Source organism: Lithobates pipiens, unplaced genomic scaffold, assembly GCF_037356315.1.
Source record: "Lithobates pipiens isolate NorthernLeopardFrog02 unplaced genomic scaffold, aLitPip1_a1.2 Scaffold_1, whole genome shotgun sequence".
NCBI classification, from domain to species: Eukaryota; Metazoa; Chordata; class Amphibia; order Anura; family Ranidae; genus Lithobates; species Lithobates pipiens.
The window spans coordinates 262573399-262595049 of NW_027507685.1; the positions used below are offsets into that span (position 1 = coordinate 262573399).

At 46.8% G+C, this 21651-nt stretch overlaps 1 protein-coding gene across 1 annotated transcript in view; it reads right to left on the reverse strand.

Annotated features, from left to right (window-relative positions):
- XPNPEP2 (X-prolyl aminopeptidase 2) overlaps window positions 1-21651 on the reverse strand; it is a 111950-nt gene that overhangs the window by 15324 nt on the left and 74975 nt on the right. Inside the window, exons 13-17 of the mRNA XM_077485375.1 lie at window positions 20101-20178; window positions 13604-13675; window positions 11585-11645; window positions 5911-5980; window positions 2974-3078 (exon numbers count right to left, since the gene is read on the reverse strand). Of these exons, the coding sequence (XP_077341501.1) occupies window positions 2974-3078; window positions 5911-5980; window positions 11585-11645; window positions 13604-13675; window positions 20101-20178 (386 nt within the window). The remainder of the gene's footprint in view (window positions 1-2973; window positions 3079-5910; window positions 5981-11584; window positions 11646-13603; window positions 13676-20100; window positions 20179-21651) is intronic.

The following is a 21651-nucleotide window of genomic DNA, read 5'->3' on the forward strand; positions in this document are numbered from 1 at the left end:
CTAAAAGGTGTCCTGGCCCCAGGGCCGGGACAAGGGGTGGGCAGGAGGGGCGGCTGCCCTGGGCACAATGGTTTATTGCAGAGATGGGGGCACCCTAAACCCTAAAAGAAAGTGGAGGGGGGCGCAGTTTGGCATCTTTTGCCCTGGGCAATGGATGATCTTGTCCCGGCACTGCCTGGCCCTAAACCCTCTCTCCCACTGTTCTGTTTAAGAGACAACATATCTCTTTGCATTCAAGAAGTGTCTGGCGCCCATGACTCTACCTTTGCATTACACCCACCATGCCTCCTAACCCACCCTACACAGAATGATGGCAGCTCTCCCTAACTCTGGAGGTTCTCATTAGACCAAACGGGGACCCGGGACTTGGCTACACATCGGTCGCGCGTGCATATGAAAAACACATGTGGTGGTTATCGCGAGAGCAATAGTTCTAGTTCTAGACCTCCTCTGCGACTCTAAACTGGTAACCTGTAAAAATGTTTAACGCGTCGCCTATGGAGGTTTTAATGTATCGCAGTTTGTTGCCATTCCATGAGCGGGCGCAATTTTAAAGCTTGACGTGTTGGGTGTCTATTTACTCGGCGTAACCCCATCTTTTATATTTTACCACAAAACTGAATTATAAATTTGTATTTTTCCTTACATTAAAATTCATTAAAAAAATGTAAATTTTTTTCCCCAAAAATTGAGTTTGAAAAACCGCCGCACAAATACTGCGTGACAAAAAAAATTTGCAAGGACCATCGTTTTATTCTATAAACAAACAAGTGTCAGAATAGGCCGGGTCATCAAGTGGTTAACCGGTTGCCGACCGGCACACGCCGATGTACGTCGGCAGAATGGCACGGGCAGGCAAATGGGCTGTCGCACTTTGAATGACAATTGCGCAGTCGTGCTACACTGTACCCAAATGAGATTTTTATAATTTTTTCCCCACAAATAGAGCTTTCTTTTGGTGGTATTTGATCACCCCTACGGTTTTTATTTTTTGCTAAACAAATAAAAAAATACCGAAAATTTAGAAAAAAAAATTTTTTTTTTTGGTTTCAGTTTCAAAACTTTGCAAATAAGTAAATTTTCTCCTTCACTGATGGGCACTGATGGGGATACACTGATGGGCACTGATAAGGCGGCACCGATGAGGTGGCACCAATGAAGTGGCACTGATAGGCGGCACTGATGGGCACTGATAGGCGGCACTGATGGGTGGCACTGATGGGCGACACGGATGGGCACTGATAGGTGGCACAAATTGGCACTGATAGCTGGCATGGATGGGCGGCATGGATGGGCATGGATAGGTGGCACAGGTGGGCATGGGTAGGCGGCACAGGTGAGCATGGGTAGGCGGCACAGGTGGGCATGGATGGGCACTGATAGGTGGCATGGATGGGCACTGATAGGCGGCACGGATGGGAACTGATAGGCGGCATTGTATTATAATATACTGTACTAATGGATGCCAGTCAGTGCAAAACAATAATGCATGCCAATCAGTGATGCCCATTGTGGGCACTGATTGGCATCCATTATGGGCACTGATTGGCATTCATTGTGGCACTGACTGGAATCCCTGGTGGTCTAGGGTGGCATACCTTATCCTGGGCATCCCTGGTGGTCTGGTGGCATCCCTGGTGGTCCAGTGTGGGCATCCTCGGGGGGGCTGTGCTGATAATCGATCAGCACAGACCCCCCCTGTCAGAGGAGCAGCCGATCGGCTCTCCTCTACTCACGTCTGACAGACGCGAGTGAGGAAAAGCCGATCACCGGCTCTTCCTATTTACACTGTGATCAGCCGTGATTGGACACGGCTGATCACGTGGTAAAGAGTCTCCGTCGGAGACTCTTTACCGAGATCGTAGTTGCCGGGTGTCAGACTGACACCCCGCAACAACGATCGCCGTGATGCGCGCCCCCGGGGGCGCGCAGCGGCTCATAATCCTGATCACGTCATATGACGTCCAATCAGGATTATGAAACCACTTTGCCACCGTCTTTTTGTAATAGGGCGGGCGGCAAGTGGTTAAATTTGCTGCCCTGCCATCGCGGCACGCTCGAGTGCCGGTTGGGACCCCCATGAGTCCGGTCGCGGGTCCCGTGGACTCGATCGCCGCGGGCATACCCGCGATTGTCTCCAGGGGGTGGCTGAACGGAGAAATGCTGTTGTAAACAGCATTTTCCCATTCTGCCTAGCAACTAGTGACGCTGATCTCTGCTCCCTGTGATTGGAGCAGAGATCAGTGTTCACTAAATGAAAGCCCAACCCCCCCACAGTTAGAAACACACCACTAGGAACATTTAACCCCTACACTGCCACCCACTGGTTAACCCCTTCACTGCCAGTGTCATTTACACAGGAATCACTGCATGTATATAGCACTGATTGCTGTATAAATGACAATGGTCCCAAAAATGTGTCAAAAATGTCCGATGTGTCCCCCACAATGTCGCAGTCACAATAAAAATCGCTGATCGCCACCATTACTAGTAAAAAAAAAATTATTAATAAAAATGCCATAAAACTATCCCCTATTTTGTAAACGCTATAACTTTTGCGCAAACCAATCAATAATCGCTTATTGCGATTTTTTTTTTTACCAAAAATATGTAGAAGAATACGTATCGGCCTAAACTGAGGGAAAAAATGTTTTTATATATTTTTTGAGGGATATTTATTATAACAAAATGTAAAAAATAATGCGTTTTTCTCAAAATTGTCTTTTTTTGTTTATAGCGCAAAAAATAAAAACCGCAGAGGTGATCAAATACCACCAAAAGAAATCTCTGTTTGTGGGGAAAAAAAGACGTCAATTTTGTTTGGGAGCCACGTCACTACGACCGCGCAATTGTCAGTTAAAGCGACGCAGTGCCGAATCGCAAAAAAGCGGTCTGGTCTTTGACCAGCAAAATGGTCCGGGGCTGAAGTGGTTAAATAAGAGAAATGTCTGACTTTTCTATTGGTTGACTTACACTCATGAACCGCAAAAAAGTTTCCTATTCCATGTCCTGTTCCGTGTCCATAATTCAATCCCGCCTCCCAGAGGGCTTGTCTGGCAAAAGCTTCCACGACTCTTCCTGACGGAAACACGAAAATACTGTTAGAAATCCAATACCAGAAACTCTCTACTTCTCTTCATTAAGTTGTATAGATGTTTAGGCAAAGGTGTGCACCCCAAAGTTTTAAAACACACGTGTGTGTGTGTGTGTGTGTGTGTGTGTGTGTGTGTGTGTGTATACACTATATTTCCAAAAGTATTGGGACACCTGCCTTAGTCCGTAGGGTTCAATATTGAGTTGGCCCTTTGCAGCTATAACAGCTTCACCTCTTCTGGGAAGGCCGTCCACAAGGTTTAGGAGATGTGTCTATGGGAATGTTTGACCATTCTTCCAGAAGAGTATTTGTGAAGTCAGGCACTGATGTTGGACGAGAAGGTCTGGCTTGCAGTCTCTCCTCTAATTCATCCCAAAGGTTTTCTGTTGGGTTGAGGTCAGGATTCTGTGCAGGCCAGTCAAGTTCCCCCACCCCAAACTCACTCATCCATGTCTTTATGGATCTTGCTTTGTGCACTGGTCCAAATCATTTGGTGGAGGGGGGATTATGGTGTGGGGGGTTTGTTTTTCAGGGGTTGGGTTTGGCCCCCTTAGTTCCAGTGAAGGGAACTCTTAAGGTGTCAGTATATCAAGATATTTTGGACAATTTCATGCTCCCAACTTTGTGGGAACAGTTTGGGGATGGCCCCTTCCTGTTCCAACATGACTGCCCACCAGTGCACAAAGCAAGGTCCATAAAGACAGTAGCGCAGAGGTCAATGTCAGTAGGGCAGAGGTCGGACTCTGTGGGGCAGAGGTCAGTGTCAGTGGGGCAGAGGTTGGTGTCAGTGGGGCAGAGGACGGTGTCAGTGGAGCAGAGGTCGGTGTCAGTGGAGCAGAGGTCGGTGTCAGTGGAGCAGAGGTCGGTGTCAGTGGAGCAGAGGTCGGTGTCAGTGGGGCAGAGGTCGGTGTCAGTGGAGCAGAGGTCGGTGTCAGTGGGGCAGAGGTCGGTGTCAGTGGGGCAGAGGTCGGTGTCAGTAGGGCAGAGGTCGATGTCAGTGGAGCAGAGGACGGTGTCAGTGGGGCAGAGGTCGGTGTCAGTGGGGCAGAGGTCGGTGTCAGTGGAGCAGAGGTCGGTGTCAGTGGAGCAGAGGTCGGTGTCAGTGGAGCAGAGGTCGGTGTCAGTGGAGCAGAGGTCGGTGTCAGTGGGGCAGAGGTCGGTGTCAGTGGAGCAGAGGTCGGTGTCAGTGGGGCAGAGGTCGATGTCAGTGGAGCAGAGGACGGTGTCAGTGGGGCAGAGGTCGGTGTCAGTGGGGCAGAGGACGGTGTCAGTGGGGCAGAGGTCGGTGTCAGTGGGGCAGAGGTCGGTGTCAGTGGGGCAGAGGACGGTGTCAGTGGAGCAGAGGTCGGTGTCAGTGGAGCAGAGGTCGGTGTCAGTGGAGCAGAGGTCGGTGTCAGTGGAGCAGAGGTCGGTGTCAGTGGGGCAGAGGTCGGTGTCAGTGGAGCAGAGGTCGGTGTCAGTGGGGCAGAGGTCGATGTCAGTGGAGCAGAGGACGGTGTCAGTGGGGCAGAGGTCGGTGTCAGTGGGGCAGAGGTCGGTGTCAGTGGGGCAGAGGTCGGTGTCAGTGGGGCAGAGGTCGGTGTCAGTAGAGCAGAGGTTGGTTTCAGTAGGGCAGAGGTCGGTGTCAGCAGGGCAGAGGTCGGTGTCAGTAGGGCAAAGGTCGGTGTCAGTAGAGCAGAGGTCGGTGTCAGTGGGGCAGAGGTCGGTGTCAGTGGGGCAGAGGTCGGTGTCAGTGGGGCAGAGGTCGGTGTCAGTAGGGCAGAGGTCGGTGTCAGTAGGGCAGAGGTCGGTGTCAGTGGGGCAGAGGTCGGTGTCAGTGGGGCAGAGGTCGGTGTCAGTGGGGCAGAGGTCGGTGTCAGTGGGGCAGAGGTCGGTGTCAGTGGGGCAGAGGTCCGTGTCAGTGGGGCAGAGGTCGGTGTCAGTGGGGCAGAGGGCGGTGTTAGTAGGGCAGAGGTCGGTGTCAGTGGGGCAGAGGGCGGTGTTAGTAGGGCAGAGGTCGGTGTCAGTGGGGCAGAGGGCGGTGTTAGTAGGGCAGAGGTCGGTGTCAGTGGGGCAGAGGTCGGTGTCAGTGGGGCAGAGGTCGGTGTCAGTGGGGCAGAGGGCGGTGTCAGTGGGGCAGAGGGCGGTGTTAGTAGGGCAGAGGTCGGTGTCAGTGGGGCAGAGGGCGGTGTTAGTAGGGCAGAGGTCGGTGTCAGTGGGGCAGAGGTCGGTGTCAGTAGGGCAGAGGTCGGTGTTAGTAGGGCAGAGGTCGGTGTCAGTGGGGCAGAGGTCGGTGTCAGTAGGGCAGAGGATGGTGTTATCTGGATACATAGATACCTCCTTCCAATATCAGCCAGACCTTTCTCCTGTGAAGTCTCCAGGCTGGGTCCTCAGGGTAAATCCCTTAATTAGCTCCAGAATTTCAGCAAAACAGCCCCCCCCCCCCCCCAGCTCTAGCATTGCTGGGACCTCAGAGAGCGCACGTGGAACTTCAGCTGGGCTGCCTAGGTACCCCTAGGAACCTCTACCACACTAAGGGTAATGAAGATGGTGGGAAAGGTTAACATAACTGAAAACCCAGCATTAGGCCATGTTCTCCAAAACAGGTCGGCATCATGGGTGATGATATATTAGCATTTTTTTTTTCTTTTTTTACCCCTTGACTGGAGACATGACTTAAAGTAACGGCAGGGTTACATTGTCTCAGTGCCAGGATGTCATTCTGCCGTGACTTCAAGTCATGTGACCATGGGCTGGCGCATCACAAAACCTCCTCATTACAGGTAAATTAACAAATATTAAAGAGCTAGATCCTTTTATTGCCCATGTGAACTTACCCGACGTTTGTGGTGGGAACACAAGTCTACTGAGTTCAATATTCCCCATCAGGACCCGAGTGTAAGCTTCCTAGAAGATAAAAGTAAGGCAATAAACTCAATATAACGAGCACCATAACGAGCACCATGGCTTCTCTAATCCTTCTAGATTCGGAGGGGGCAATGTGTTCCTTTAAGCAGTTACTGCTATAATTTCAAGGAAACAGCATGAGCAGCTGCTGGAACTCCAGGGACGCACACACACGCACGCCACGGCAGGATACCAGCTTTAGACACAAGTATACCCTGCTTTGGGGAGTCGACGTCCCTGGCTGTTGAGCGTTTTTGCAAACGTTGTTTCTGGTCCTTGAACGCCCCCCCCCCCCCCCATGGTCACCTGTAGTTCTTGGTTTTCTGTGACGGCTGCAGACTCCCTGAATTACCACTGATTGTAGTATATACTGTTCTTAAAGACCGGGAAGGCTTGTACCTCAAGTGGGGAGTATCCCCTGAGGAAACCCAGGAAGTGGGCGAAACATGTTGGGAATTTCATCAAAAGTGCTGTACCCATAAGAACCATGATTTGTGTACTTGCAATAATTGTTTTTAGACAATTTTTTTTATCATTGTTTAAATAAAAGAATTAAAAAAAAAATTCTGGCTCACTGTATCATATTTTCACCTTAAACATCCCACAAATCCTCCTGTATTTATTCAAATCAAGGGATGTGGTGCTTAAAATTTGTGGTTTGTCCGTGGCTAAGAATCTATCCCGATTGTGTGGATGTGTCAGGGCTGGGCTCAGCCCCTTCCTTCTCAGAGCTGGCCACTCATCTGTCGGCCTATTGCCAGCGCCTATCTCTCCACATTTACTCAGCTGTTGATCATATCTTGCTCATCAGTCCTGCCTACTTAAGCCGTTCAGCCCAGAGGATCTCTGCCTTCGCCTTGGTCAACATCACAGAGACTATCTCCCACGATCCTGTTCAAGATTTGCTTTGTTGACATCCCTTCAGGCTCCAGATCCTGCTTGCTGTTCCACTACATTGATCCCTGACTTCTGGCTTGTCTGACTATCTGTTCCGGTTACTGAACTCTGGCTATGTGTTGACTACATTTGTTCTTTTTACTTTTATTATTAAACAAGTGTGATTTACCTGTACTTCTGTCTCGGCCTCCTTTGCTGACATCCCTTCTGGCTCCAGATCCTGCTTGCTGTTCCACTACATTGATCCCTGACTTCTGGCTTGGCTGACTATCCATTCCGGTTACTGAACTTTGGCTATGTGTTGACTACGTTTGTTCTTTTTACTTTTTTTGTTAAACAAGTGCGATCTAACTGTACTTCTGTCTCGGCCTGATTTCATGGTTTCTGACAGGATGTTTGTCACATCTACAGAAGGAATGTTGTATAAATAGACCCCAAATGTGAAAGATTGCAATTCATTAAAATGTATCATTCCTAGAATTTTAGATGATGTTTAATTTGGGACAATTTTTATGGATTCAGATGGGACCAAAGGCTTCTCTCCAAAAGATGTTTCTGCCTTATATCTGCTTCCGTGGTTGCCTGGAAACCCTCGGAAACATAGAAAAGTGACGGCATAAAAAATGACCAAGTACTCTATCGAGGCTGCCCACTTTTAAAAATTTTATTTTGTTTGTTCTTTTTTTCCTTTTTCTTTTTTTGTTTTTGTTTTTTTGTTTTTCCTGTTGACTTTTTTGTCTTAGCTTGACTGTCAGTGTCCCCAGGTTCCAGGAGCTTAGTGGTGCAGCCATACCACGGCCATACAAAAAAGCAAAAAAAAAAAAAAAAAACCCCAACACAGTTATAAAGCATGTAGAAAGGTGCAGTTTGTATTCCTCACTATAGGTGGTGCTCAACCAAACCAGCAATGCAGAAGGGGAAAAAAAAAAAAAGTTGTGAGGTTCCTCTATGATTTCCTCGGTTACAGGGAGATAGTCTGATTGGGCACCCCATGTGATTTTGGTGGCCATCTTGGTTCAGGCATAGTCCATTTAAGATTTTGACTCCTGGGTTTGGTGTACTTTTTTTTTTTTTGGCGAGAGGCTAGTGGTTCCCCCCCGTCTGGCAGGGAGAGTGCTTAGAGATAGGAAAAGGTTCCAGGGGAGGAGGGACAGTGCAGGGACTTCATCTAGTCACTTCAGGAAGCCTCCCCTTTTTGCGTGGCCAGCCTGCATTCTGCTCCTCGTTGTCGGCATCTTTAAAGGCTATGGGCTGCTGTTACAGTTCGTAAGTGGCTCCGGACGATCTTGACTACCTAGTTGTACTGTTTTGAACCTTTCTACAATACATTGGTCTCGCCTACCTTGGACTCTGTGTGTTGCCACACCCCGCTACACCTTGCTCTCAAGCATGTACTCTGCCCTCCACTCACAGAGCTCCCGCTGCCCAACTCTACAAGGATTTGCCATCTACACAACAAGGCCCAATTTTTATGAATAGGCGAATTGTGGAGTGCATAGCAAAGTACAGTAAAACAAAGAGCAGATAGCTTATTAAAAAGCCCATTAGTGTCCTGGTCAGGTTTTTTTTGTTGGCCCCATCATCTTGTAGGAAGGTGTAGTCTACTTTCTGCACTGTAGGTGGCGCTTGTCTAGAGGGGCAGTACAGTTGATGAGGAAGTCAAGGGGAACATGGGTCTTCTATGGTTTCCTGGGTCACTGGAGAAGGTTGGATGTGGTTGTCGCATGTGAACCAAAAATAGCGTAAGAGGCCCGCTAAATAAGTAGGGTGTTAAATGTGACCAAATGTCGCATTTATAACCTACTTATTTAGGGGTCTCTTACTCTTATTTTTTGGTTTATGTGAAGCTTGGGTATGCTGACCCACACCAGATATAGTAGAATGATGGAATTTTGCATTTATACTCCCTCATCTTGGTGTCATCTTGGATGATGAGACCATATTTAGCAAATATTTACATGTCATTCCATGTGACTCTCGCAGCCATCTTGGGTCAGGCAGAGCCTATTTAAGGCCCTGGCTCCCAGGCTTGGTGCGCTTATGGTGAGTCAGTGGAGTGGGGACAGGCACCCCATCTGGTAGGGACAGAAGTAGCATCGGGGAAAGGTTCCTGATGAGGAGGGAAAGCACAGGGTTCACAACTTTCTAGGTATCTTCCTGATTGGGCACAAGGCAGCTACCCCTTCTAACAAGCGCTGTTGGAACCGTGAGTGTACCCATCTTGGCTATCTTCCCTCCGGATCAGGGCCGGCCCTACCATGGGTCTCAGTGGGTCCAGGCAGCACTTTGAGAGGGGCACCAAATTGAACCCACCGCCGCCTCTCCTTCTCTTCTATTTACCCAGCAAATTGATTTTTTTCCAGCAGTGCACCCCCCCCCCCCCCCGGTCAGCCTGCCCTATACTACTCTAGCCTGCCCCTATACTGACTGAGCCTGCCTATATACTACTCTAGCCTGTCTATATACTACCCCAGTCAGCCCCTATACTGCCCTATCCTGTCTATAGACCGCCCTAGACTGCCCCTATACTGCCCTAGACTGTCCAGATACTACCCTAGCCTATCCCTATACTACCCTAGCCTGTCCCTATACTACCCTAGCCTGCCCCAATACTGCCCTAGCCTGCCCCTATACTGCCCTAGCCTGTCTATACACCATTCTAGCCTGTCCATATACTACCTTAGCCTGCCCTCATACTACCCTAACCTGCCCCTATACTACTCTAGCCTGTCTATATACTACCCTAGCCCATCCCTATACTGCCCTAGCCTGTCTCTATACCACCCTAGCCTGTCTATGTACCACCCTAGCCTGTCTATGTACCACCCTAGCCTGTCTATGTACCACTCTAGCCTGTCTATGTACCACCCTAGCCTGTCTATGTACCACCCTAGCCTGTCTATATACCACCCTAGCCTGTCTATATACCACCCTAGCCTGTCCATATACTACCCTAGCCTGTCTATGTGCTACCCTAACCTGCCCCTATACTACCATAGCTAGCCCCTATCCTACCCTAGCCTATCTATATACTACCCAAGCATTTTAGTCTTGGACCCAGGCAGCACAATGTCTTGGGCCAGCCCTGTCCGGGTTTATTGTGAACTGTCTTTGCATTACTTCAATATAAGTTCTTATATCACACTTGGACCGTGTGTGTTATTCCCATGGCACCGCGCCGCGTCCCGCCTACAACCTCACCAGGCAGGGTATCAGGAGCTCCCCAAACTGTTCTATAGCAGTTGGAAATGGTTGCTGCTCTGTAATGCACAATTTTTTTTCGGAGCCTGGTTTGGATTCCCATTAAATTCAAATAGGATTTCGAGTTCAGCAATTCCAATTTTTTGGCGTTTTTTGGGGGAATATTGGTCAAACTACAGCTAATTAAACTTTTTTCTTTTTTTTTTTTTCTTTTTTTTTTTTTTTTATCATAAACAACCTAAACAGTTCCTCTGAGCCCTACACCACAATTGGCATCACATTAATTATGGACTGTTTCCTTTCCTGTCTAATACAGGTATATCTTACACTCTATCTTCATTTAACTCTTTATCCATTGAATGTTTCGGTGATGACCTCTTACCATGGTCTTCCACCGTCACTTCTGTTTGGATTTCATTTCCTCACTTTCACATTCATCACTTTTCTTACTAACCTTTATCCACTGGTCTTACACCCCACACATTCACCCTTCAACATTGTTTTCGGTCCTTTTTCGTGGTTTGTTTTTTGTTTTTGGTTTTCAATTATTGTTTTCACCACACCTCACCAGTTCTCACATTCACACTAGGGGTGCTTGGAGCTCGCCCGGACGCCTGCCTGTGACGATCGCCGCCCTATACATGCCCTCTCGGCTCCCGACACCGATGCTCTGGGGTGGCCTGGGGTCTTTGGCGCCCTGCCTTCCAGTGCACACATATTTGTAAGCCATTTTTGTCTTATACGGATTTTTGGGGGGCTTTATCCATCCCCCCTACCCTGATTTAATATACTTACCTACAAATATTTTCCTATTGCAGATATCTTACATGTCTGCTCCTGAAGAGCGGTTTAAAGCCGCGAAACGCGTCGAGCTACTGATGTATGAACTACATAACCATCATGATATGTGTTATACTTCTTCTAACATATTTGGGTTTTTGAGCCTATTGACAGTGCAGATGCTATTATCTTAACATTTGTATCCAACTATGAGTATGGTGGTCCCTTTTATTTTACTCTGAATATTAATGGTTGTAAATATGTTATTATCAATTATTGCCAGGTTGCAGATTGACACCATGTTATGGGCGCATTTTTGTATACATGGAATGAATTGTATGTAAACTTGTTTTTCACGCATTATTAAATCCTTATTTTCCACCATTTTACTCATTTTTGTCATCCTGAGCTTCATTTAAAGTCCCACTTTTTTCCTTTTGCATCACCGCCGCCCCCTGCCGCGGTGAAGCTTTTATTTACAGATGATAGGGATGGAGGCACGTGACTTTACCCAGCCATGGCTTCACTCAAAGTCCCAAGTTCCCCAATTCCCCCCTTTTTTTTAGTAAACAGTGCCAATGTTTATCTTTCTAGGAACCAAGACCAGGTTTTGGTATATTTTTGGCTATATAGACCAAAGAATTGCCCTTTCACATTTTTCGCTGTCTGAAAGCTTTCTCTGACCACGTAGTGGTTGACTTTCCGGCTGTGTTGAAATAAACATACCTTTTCAAAAGCGGTAGGTTTCCCCCAGTGAACGGTTCTTGTAATGTCAGTCGTTCCATCCCTACAAAACAATAAATGTTAGTCCAATTTAAGCCTAGTTGAACTTTCACTTGAAATCAGCTACACACATTCCATTTGCATCAAAATAAAAAAAGGTGTCTAAAAGGCCCATTCGTAGTGGGTTCTCTGCATTTTGGGGGTGGAGGAACTTGACTGGCCTGACCTCAACCCGATAGAACACCTTTGGGATGAATTAGAGTGGAGACTGCGAGCCAGGCCTTCTCGTCGTACATCAGTGCCCGACCTCACAAATACTCTTCTGGAAGAACAGTCAAACATTCCCATAGACACATCTCCTAAACCTTGTGGACGGCCTTCCCAGAAGAGTTGAAGCTGTTATAGCTGCCAAGGGTGGGCCAACTCATTATTGAACCCTACGGACTAAGACTGGGAATGCCATTAGGCCGCGTACACACGCGGGGACTGTTCGCCCAACTTTGTCCGTCAAACAGTTTCAGCAAACAGTCCGCTCAAAATTAGCATGGACGGACATGGCCACACACGACGAACGAACAGTTTGCTGAAACCGTGCGCGATGACGTGAACGGCACGTACGACGGGACAAAAATACGACGTCCTATACACTGCATTATAACTTTCGGCATGTAAATCCTTTCTGAGCATGCGCGGAACTTAGTTTGACGAACAAGCCTACACACGAGGGGACTGTTCGCTGAAACAAAGTTTCAGCGGACAGTTTTTCGGAATTTCCGAAAAACCTTGTTCAGCGGACTGTTCGCTGAAACTGTCCGCTGAAAGCCCACACACGAGCGGACTGTCCGCCGAAACACTGTTCAGCGGACAAAGTTGGGCGAACAGTCCCCGCGTGTGTACGCGGCCATTAAAGTTCATGGATATGTAAAGGCAGGTGTCCCAATACTTTTGGCAATATAGTCTATCTGTAAGGAGGTAATTCTTTCCAATGACAACAAGTGTAGGGAGCATTCTTCCCACTGACCATCCCACTAATGTACCATGAGTTGTAGATATAGTCCATAGGTGTGCGCACAGGATGTGTCGGGCACACCTTAATTACCCCATGTGCATTAGCATTATCTATGGGCAGCACCAGGTGGGTGGTTGGGGGATGCCAGTGGCCAGTGTAAATGCCCCTATTATATTAAAGATTAGGTTTAAACTCAGGAACACATTATACCCGTATTTAAGGTGTATCATAATATGCTCCCAATCAGCCATCTCCCACCACCAGAGCTTCCTCCCTGTGACAGCAGGTGGCGCTCATGTATGTTTGAGCTTGGGAGTGCACACCTTAATACAATAGGCTGTGTAAACCTATGATATAGTCATTTTTAGCAGAGGTTCCCCGAGACCAGAAAGTTATTTCAAGGGTTCCCCCGTCTTTAATGCAGAACAAAAAGGGGCAGCTATGGGGTTATGACTAAGGCCTTATAGGCTGAAACGCGTCAACTGATTTCATCAGCGTTTGTTCACTGTGGCTATTCAATAAAATTAAGACATTTTAAGAGCCGCAACCGGAGTGCGGATAATTTTTTTCTACAAAAGGGGCAGCTGCCCCCAGGGCCCAGTCATTGTTGTGGGGCCCAAATGAGCTGCCCCCTGAGCCTGCAATGCTAGAAAATAGTTGATCAGTGGATTCGGGAGGGCCCAAGAAAATGTTTGCCCAGGGTCCAATCAATATTAAAGACGGCCCTGCCCTGTTGTGAAAAGGTTAAGGAGGGCAGAGTTAAGGTCTGGCTGGTAGTGGTAGTTGGTCACACTGAACCAGACTTCTTCTGTATGGCTGGAGATATTTCACCACTCATCCAAGTGGGTTCCTCGGTTGAAATGAGTGCCATGAACCTACTCCAGGTTTTTTTTTTACCTACGCGGGATGTTGGGGTTTATATCTCTGAGAATTATCATATAGAAAAATGACTTCATCTTCTTATAAGTTAATTATATAGAAGTTAAAGGAAAATCCTTTAGAAGAATACTCACAGATACTGTCCTCCAGAGTCCACCAGGTACATTTCATTCACAGTCAGCTGTCGGTTGGTCTCATTTGTCGCGCTGCAAAAACATAAAAGCTGAACTAATTAGCGTTTATTCACATGGGCGGACGGGGGAATGTAAAAGTAGATGATCGAGCCACAGTTTTGCCATGCCCGGGCTGCCCACCTAAACAAGGATACTCAGCTGGTCGGGATGGTCCACTCAATGGAGTGGTTCAGCCTTATGCACAAAGTGTCATTTCTGCAGGAAAAAAAGTCATTTAAAATCACTCGCGGCTATAATGAATTGTCGGCTCCCCGTAATACAGAGAACAGTCATTGAAAGTCATTGATAAAAAAAAAAAGAGTGGGGTTCCCCCAAATTCAATTACCAGGCCCTTCAGGTCTGGTATGGATATTAAGGGGAACCCCACGTCAAATTTAATAAAAAAATGACGTGGGGTTCCCCCCAAATATCCATACCAGACCCCCACAACCACCGGCCAGGGTTGTGGGGATGAGGCCCTTGTCCTCATCCACATGGGGACATTGTGCTATGGGGGGACCCCAAAGCATTCTCCCAATGTTGAGGGCATGTGGCCTGGTACGGTTCAGGAGGGGGCGCTCTCTCACCCCCCTCTTTTCCTGAGGCCTGCCAGGTTGCGTGCTCAGATAAAGGGTCTGGTATGGATTTTTAGGGGGAACTCCATGCCATTTTTTAAAAAAATTTGGTGTGGAGTTCCCCTTAAAATCCATACCAGACCTGAAGGGTCTGGTACGGATATTTGGGGGGAACCCCACGTCATTTTTTTTTTATTTGACGCGGGGTTCCCCTTAATATCCATACCAGACCTGAAGGGCCTGGTAATTTTATTTGGGGGAACCCCACGCATTTTTTTTCTTTTTTTTTATCAATGACTTTCAATGACTGTTCTCTGTATTACGGGGAGCCGACAATTCATTATAGCCGCAAGTGATTTTAAATGACTTTTTTTTCCTGCAGAAATGACACTTTGTGCAGGGACAGTTCTAAGCACGGGAAACATGTGCCCCTTCACAGACATACTATAGACACCCCCCAGGTACGAAATTTAAAGGAATATTACACTTTTATTGTTTCATTTTAAGCATTATTAAAATCACTGCTCCCGAAAAAACGGCCGTTTTTAAAACTTTTTTTGCATTGATCCATGTCCCCTGGGGCAGGACCCGGGTCCCCAAACACTTTTTAGGACAGTAACTTGCATATTAGCCTTTAAAATTAGCACTTTTAATTTTGAACGTTGGAGTCCCATAGACTTTAATAAGGTTCTAAAGTTCATACAAAGTTTAGGTCTGTTCGCAGGTTCTGGTGCGAACCGAACAGGGGGGTGTTCGGCTCATCCTTAATCACCAATGTAAGGAACATTCTTCCCACTGATCACCAATGTAAGGAACATTCTTCTCACTGATCACCAATGTAAGGAACATTCTTCCCACTGATCACCAATGTAAGGAACATTCTTCCCACTGATCACCAATGTAAGGAACATTCTTCTCACTGATCACCAATGTAAGGAACATTCTTCTCACTGATCACCAATGTAAGGAACATTCTTCCCACTGATCACCAATGTAAGGAACATTCTTCTCACTGATCACCAATGTAAGGAACATTCTTCTCACTGATCACCAATGTAAGGAACATTCTTCTCACTGATCACCAATGTAAGGAACATTCTTCTCACTGATCACCAATGTAAGGAGCATTCTTCTCACTGATCACCAATGTAAGGAACATTCTTCCCACTGATCACCAATGTAAGGAACATTCTTCTCACTGATCACCAATGTAAGGAACATTCTTCTCACTGATCACCAATGTAAGGAACATTCTTCTCACTGATCACCTATGTAAGGAACATTCTTCTCACTGATCACCAATGTAAGGAACATTCTTCTCACTGATCACCAATGTAAGGAACATTCTTCTCACTGATCACCAATGTAAGAGACATTCTTCTCACTGATCACCAATGTAAGAGACATTCTTCTCACTGATCACCAATGTAAGGAACATTCTTCTCACTGATCACCAATGTAAGGGACATTCTTCTCACTGATCACCAATGTAAGAGACATTCTTCTCACTGATCACCAATGTAAGAGACATTCTTCTCACTGATCACCAATGTAAGAGACATTCTTCTCACTGATCACCAATGTAAGAGACATTCTTCTCACTGATCACCAATGTAAGAGACATTCTTCTCACTGATCACCAATGTAAGGAACATTCTTCTCACTGATCACCAATGTAAGGAACATTCTTCTCACTGATCACCAATGTAAGAGACATTCTTCTCACTGATCACCAATGTAAGAGACATTCTTCTCACTGATCACCAATGTAAGGAACATTCTTCTCACTGATCACCAATGTAAGGAACATTCTTCTCACTGATCACCAATGTAAGGAACATTCTTCTCACTGATCACCAATGTAAGGAACATTCTTCTCACTGATCACCAATGTAAGGGACATTCTTCTCACTGATCACCAATGTAAGGAACATTCTTCTCACTGATCACCAATGTAAGGAACATTCTTCTCACCGATCTCCAATGTAAGGAACATTCTTCTCACTGATCATCAATGTAAGGAACATTCTTCTCACTGATCACCAATGTAAGGAACATTCTTCTCACTGATCACCAATGTAAGGAACATTCTTCTCACTGATCACCAATGTAAGGAACATTCTTCTCACCGATCACCAATGTAAAGGACATTCTTCTCACTGATCACCAATGTAAGGAACATTCTTCTCACCGATCACCAATGTAAGGGACATTCTTCTCACCGATCTCCAATGTAAGGAACATTCTTCTCACTGATCACCAATGTAAGGAACATTCTTCTCACTGATCACCAATGTAAGGAACATTCTTCTCACTGATCACCAATGTAAGGGACATTCTTCTCACTGATCACCAATGTAAGGAACATTCTTCCCACTGATCACCAATGTAAGGAACATTCTTCTCACTGATCACCAATGTAAGGAACATTCTTCTCACTGATCACCAATGTAAGGAACATTCTTCTCACTGATCACCAATGTAAGGAACATTCTTCTCACTGATCACCAATGTAAGGAACATTCTTCTCACTGATCACCAATGTAAGGAACATTCTTCTCACTGATCACCAATGTAAGGGACATTCTTCTCACTGATCACCAATGTAAGGAACATTCTTCCCACTGATCACCAATGTAAGGAACATTCTTCTCACTGACCACCAATGTAAGGAACATTCTTCCCACTGATCACCAATGTAAGGAACATTCTTATCACTGATCACCAATGTAAGGAACATTCTTCTCACTGACCACCAATGTAAGGAACATTCTTCCCACTGATCACCAATGTAAGGAACATTCTTCTCACTGATCACCAATGTAAGGAACATTCTTCTCACTGATCACCAATGTAAGGAACATTCTTCCCACTGATCACCAATGTAAGGAACATTCTTCTCACTGATCACCAATGTAAGGAACATTCTTCTCACTGATCACCAATGTAAGGAACATTCTTCCCACTGATCACTAATGTAAGGAGCATTCTTCTCACTGATCACCAATGTAAGGAACATTCTTCTCACTGATCACCAATGTAAGGAACATTCTTCCCACTGATCACCAATGTAAGCAACATTCTTCTCACTGATCACCAATGTAAGCAACATTCTTCTCACCGATCACCAATGTAAGGAACATTCTTCTCAAGGATCACCAATGTAAGGAGCATTCTTCTCACTGATCACCAATGTAAGGAGCATTCTTCTCACTGATCACCAATGTAAGGAACATTCTTCTCACTGATCACCAATGTAAGGAACATTCTTCCCACTGATCACCAATGTAAGGAACATTCTTCTCACTGATCACCAATGTAAGGAACATTCTTCTCACTGATCACCAATGTAAGGGACATTCTTCTCACTGATCGCCAATGTAAGGAACATTCTTCCCACTGATCACCAATGTAAGGAGCATTCTTCTCACTGATCACCAATGTTAGGAACATTCTTCTCACTGATCACCAATGTAAGGAACATTCTTCTCACCGATCACCAATGTAATGAACATTCTTCTCACTGATCACCAATGTAAGGAACATTCTTCCCACTGATCACCAATGTAAGGGACATTCTTCTCACCGATCACCAATGTAAGAAACATTCTTCTCACTGATCACCAATGTAAGGAACATTCTTCTCACTGATCACCAATGTAAGGAACATTCTTCTCACTGATCACCAATGTAAGGAACATTCTTCCCACTGATCACCAATGTAAGGGACATTCTTCTCACCGATCACCAATGTAAGGAACATTCTTCTCACTGATCACCAATGTAAGGAACATTCTTCTCACTGATCACCAATGTAAGGAACATTCTTCTCACTGATCACCAATGTAAGGAACATTCTTCTCACTGATCTCCAATGTAAGGAACATTCTTCTCACTGATCACCAATGTAAGGAACATTCTTCTCACTGATCTCCAATGTAAGGAACATTCTTCCCACTGCCCACGATTTAGCGGGGGTTCCCGGAGACCTGAAAATTATTTCAAGGGCTCCTTTGGGGTAGATAGGTTGGGAAAGGCTGCTTCAGGGGACCAGGGAGACTGTGAAAATTAGACCATGCTATATGTAGCGCCGGTACACCTAATGAGTACGCACTATATGTTAAATTTAGTTTTTGCCCAAAACTGTAGTAAGTTTTGGGGCTAATTGTGCTAAATTGTACTTTGGCATCAGTTTGGCTGGGCTGTATAGAAGTTCTGCCTGGTCATAGGTGGGGGTTGTACACCTGTGAGGGGCTATAGAACACAGTCTGGTTGGACGCATTGGGTACCAATCTCTGTCTCAGAACCAATCAGTGGGCGCGTATGTCTCACTTCGTAATCCAGGATGGGGTACTTAAGGTGCCAAAGTCACGTGGTTCGAGGATTCCGGTCCAGAAGTTGTTGCTGACTGCGTGGTCCTGATCCTCCTGACCAGCCCCCAGGGGCCCTCATGGCCTGGGGTGCGGATCCATCAGTTTCCGAGCCTCAAAACTGGCTAATCCGAGGCACAGTAACTGGAAGGAGGATTCTAAGGTGTTTCGGTGCCGTCTCGGGGTTTGGAAAGGCCAAGCAACTCTACATGCGACCAGGGGAGGACTCTTCAGTAGGAGAGCCACGCACAAGGCTGGCTGCTCGGTAAGAGCCTGAAAGCTGAGCTGCACATGGACATTGATTGAATCCACAATTCTTACGGTATCGCCGGACCGGCTGCAAGATTCTGGTACAGTAAGAAAAGGTCCTACTTCTACCCTTCCAGTTGAACTAAGTTTCCAAGTTTCCAACCAAGTCTGTGTGAGAGACTTAGAAAAGCCAGAATTATCTGTTGGCTGCTAAACCCAAAACTTAAGGATTTATCCAACAGTTAAAGAGTCCAGTTGTGAGCGGCTGTTCCCTGGACTGTGTACAGAGAGAGAGACTTTTATTGAAGTCAGCAGTTCCAAGTACCTGAGCTAAACTCTACCCTGATACCCTCTATTCCCAACTTAGAGACAGGATTTTTATTTTGCATAAAACAGTTGAACAAAACTCAAACAAGGAATTCAAGTGTCGGTCTCTACAGTTACTGGGTCACCACCCCTGGGAACCCCTAGACAAGGACAACGAGTATGAGCTGGAGGAGGTAATCGGTGAGCCCAGAAAATTTCAGCCGCTCCTTTGGGGGTCAGTGCTACATATATAAGGGATGTTGCTTTCTACTAGATCATCCATGGCCTTGGGTTCCAAGGATACAGGTGTTTTAAGTGGTTCTAAAAGCCTTCCCCTTAATGGATTTCATGTAGGGTTGCACAGATACATTTTTTTTTATTGGCGAGTACTTTTGGTCAAGCACTCGCCAATACTGGAGTACTAATACTTTGCGGTGCAATTTGCATCAATACAAAAAAAAATAAAAAATTGGCGCAAATTGCACTGCAAAGAATTGCATGCAATTTGAACAGGAATGCAGTGCAATTCCTGTCTGAATTGCAAAGTGATTTCCCCCTCCACTCTTGTGTGTGTGTGTGTGTGTATAGAAAGGGATTAAAGCGCCATCTAGTGGGCAGTTTAAAACATTTTAGAACTCACAGTACATATCTGGCAGCAAATCAGGCCCCCCTGGAGGTGTTCACAGGGCTGGAGAAGTCTGAGAGAAATCGCACCGCATTCCTGTTCAAATCACATGCGATTCTTTGCAGTTTGATGATTTGCGCCAAACTGCATTGATGAAAATTGCACCACAAAGTATCGGTTTCGGTATCGGGAGCATTTGAGTACTGATATTTGCTCAAATGCATAGTATTGGCATCAGGGGTGGTTTGCTTTATCTTTTGTTCTAATGTCCATAGTCTGGGCATGGGTGCACTATAATAGCAGCACAAACATTCATAACATTTGTAGCATTACCTGTAATGTGCGAGGGCCGCATTCAAACCGCCGGCAGAAATGGTTTCAAAACTCTGCCCTTTAGCATGTGCCTGCTTCCTGTAATGGAAAATAAATTAAATTAATAAAGCGCACATTGAGGTTGCATTCACACCTGAGCATAGTGCCTTTGAGCGCTTTTACAGCATTTTCTTGCGATGTTTTATGTGTGATTTTGGTGCATATTTGCGCGACTTCAGGGATCTCCTAAAGGTGGACAGGTTAACGGCTGATCGGACATAACGAGGCAGGGAGTTCCAGAGGATGGGAGAGGCTCTGGAGAAGTTCTGAAGGAGAGCACGGGAGGTGCTAACAAGGGAGCTAAAGAGCAGGAGGTCCTGGGAGGTGCTAACAAGGGAGCTAGAGAGCAGGAGGTCCTGGGAGGAGGTAACAAGGGAGCTAGAGAGAAGGAGGTCCTGGGAGGTGGTAACAAGGGAGATAGAGAGAAGGAGGTTCTGGGAGGTGGTAACAAGGGAGCTAGAGAGCAGGAGGTTCTGGGAGGAGGTAACAAGGGAGCTAGAGAGCAGGAGGTTCTGGGAGGAGGTAACAAGGGAGCTAGAGAGAAGGAGGTCCTGGGAGGTGGTAACAAGGGAGCTAGAGAGAAGGAGGTCCTGGGAGGTGGTAACAAGGGAGCTAGAGAGAAGGAGGTCCTGGGAGGTGGTAACAAGGGAGCTAGAGAGAAGGAGGTCCTGGGAGGTGGTAACAAGGGAGCTAGAGAGAAGGAGGTCCTGGGAGGTGGTAACAAGGGAGCTAGAGAGAAGGAGGTCCTGGGAGGTGGTAACAAGGGAGCTAGAGAGCAGGAGGTTCTGGGAGGTGGTAACAAGGGAGCTAGAGAGAAGGAGGTCCTGGGAGGTGGTAACAAGGGAGCTAGAGAGAGAAGGAGGTTCTGGGAGGAGGTAACAAGGGAGCTAGAGAGAAGGAGGTTCTGGGAGGAGGTAACAAGGGAGCTATAGAGAAGGAGGTCCTGGGAGGTGGTAACAAGGGAGCTAGAGAGAAGGAGGTCCTGGGAGGTGGTAACAAGGGAGCTAGAGAGCAGGAGGTTCTGGGAGGAGGTAACAAGGGAGCTAGAGAGAAGGAGGTCCTGGGAGGTGGTAACAAGGGAGCTAGAGAGAAGGAGGTCCTGGGAGGTGGTAACAAGGGAGCTAGAGAGAAGGAGGTTCTGGGAGGAGGTAACAAGGGAGCTAGAGAGAAGGAGGTCCTGGGAGGTGGTAACAAGGGAGCTAGAGAGAAGGAGGTCCTGGGAGGTGGTAACAAGGGAGCTAGAGAGAAGGAGGTCCTGGGAGGAGGTAACAAGGGAGCTAGAGAGAAGGAGGTCCTGGGAGGTGGTAACAAGGGAGCTAGAGAGAAGGAGGTCCTGGGAGGTGGTAACAAGGGAGCTAGAGAGAAGGAGGTCCTGGGAGGAGGTAACAAGGGAGCTATAGAGCAGGAGGTCCTGGGAGGAGGTAACAAGGGAGCTATAGAGCAGGAGGTCCTGGGAGGAGGTAACAAGGGAGCTAGAGAGAAGGAGGTTCTGGGAGGAGGTAACAAGGGAGC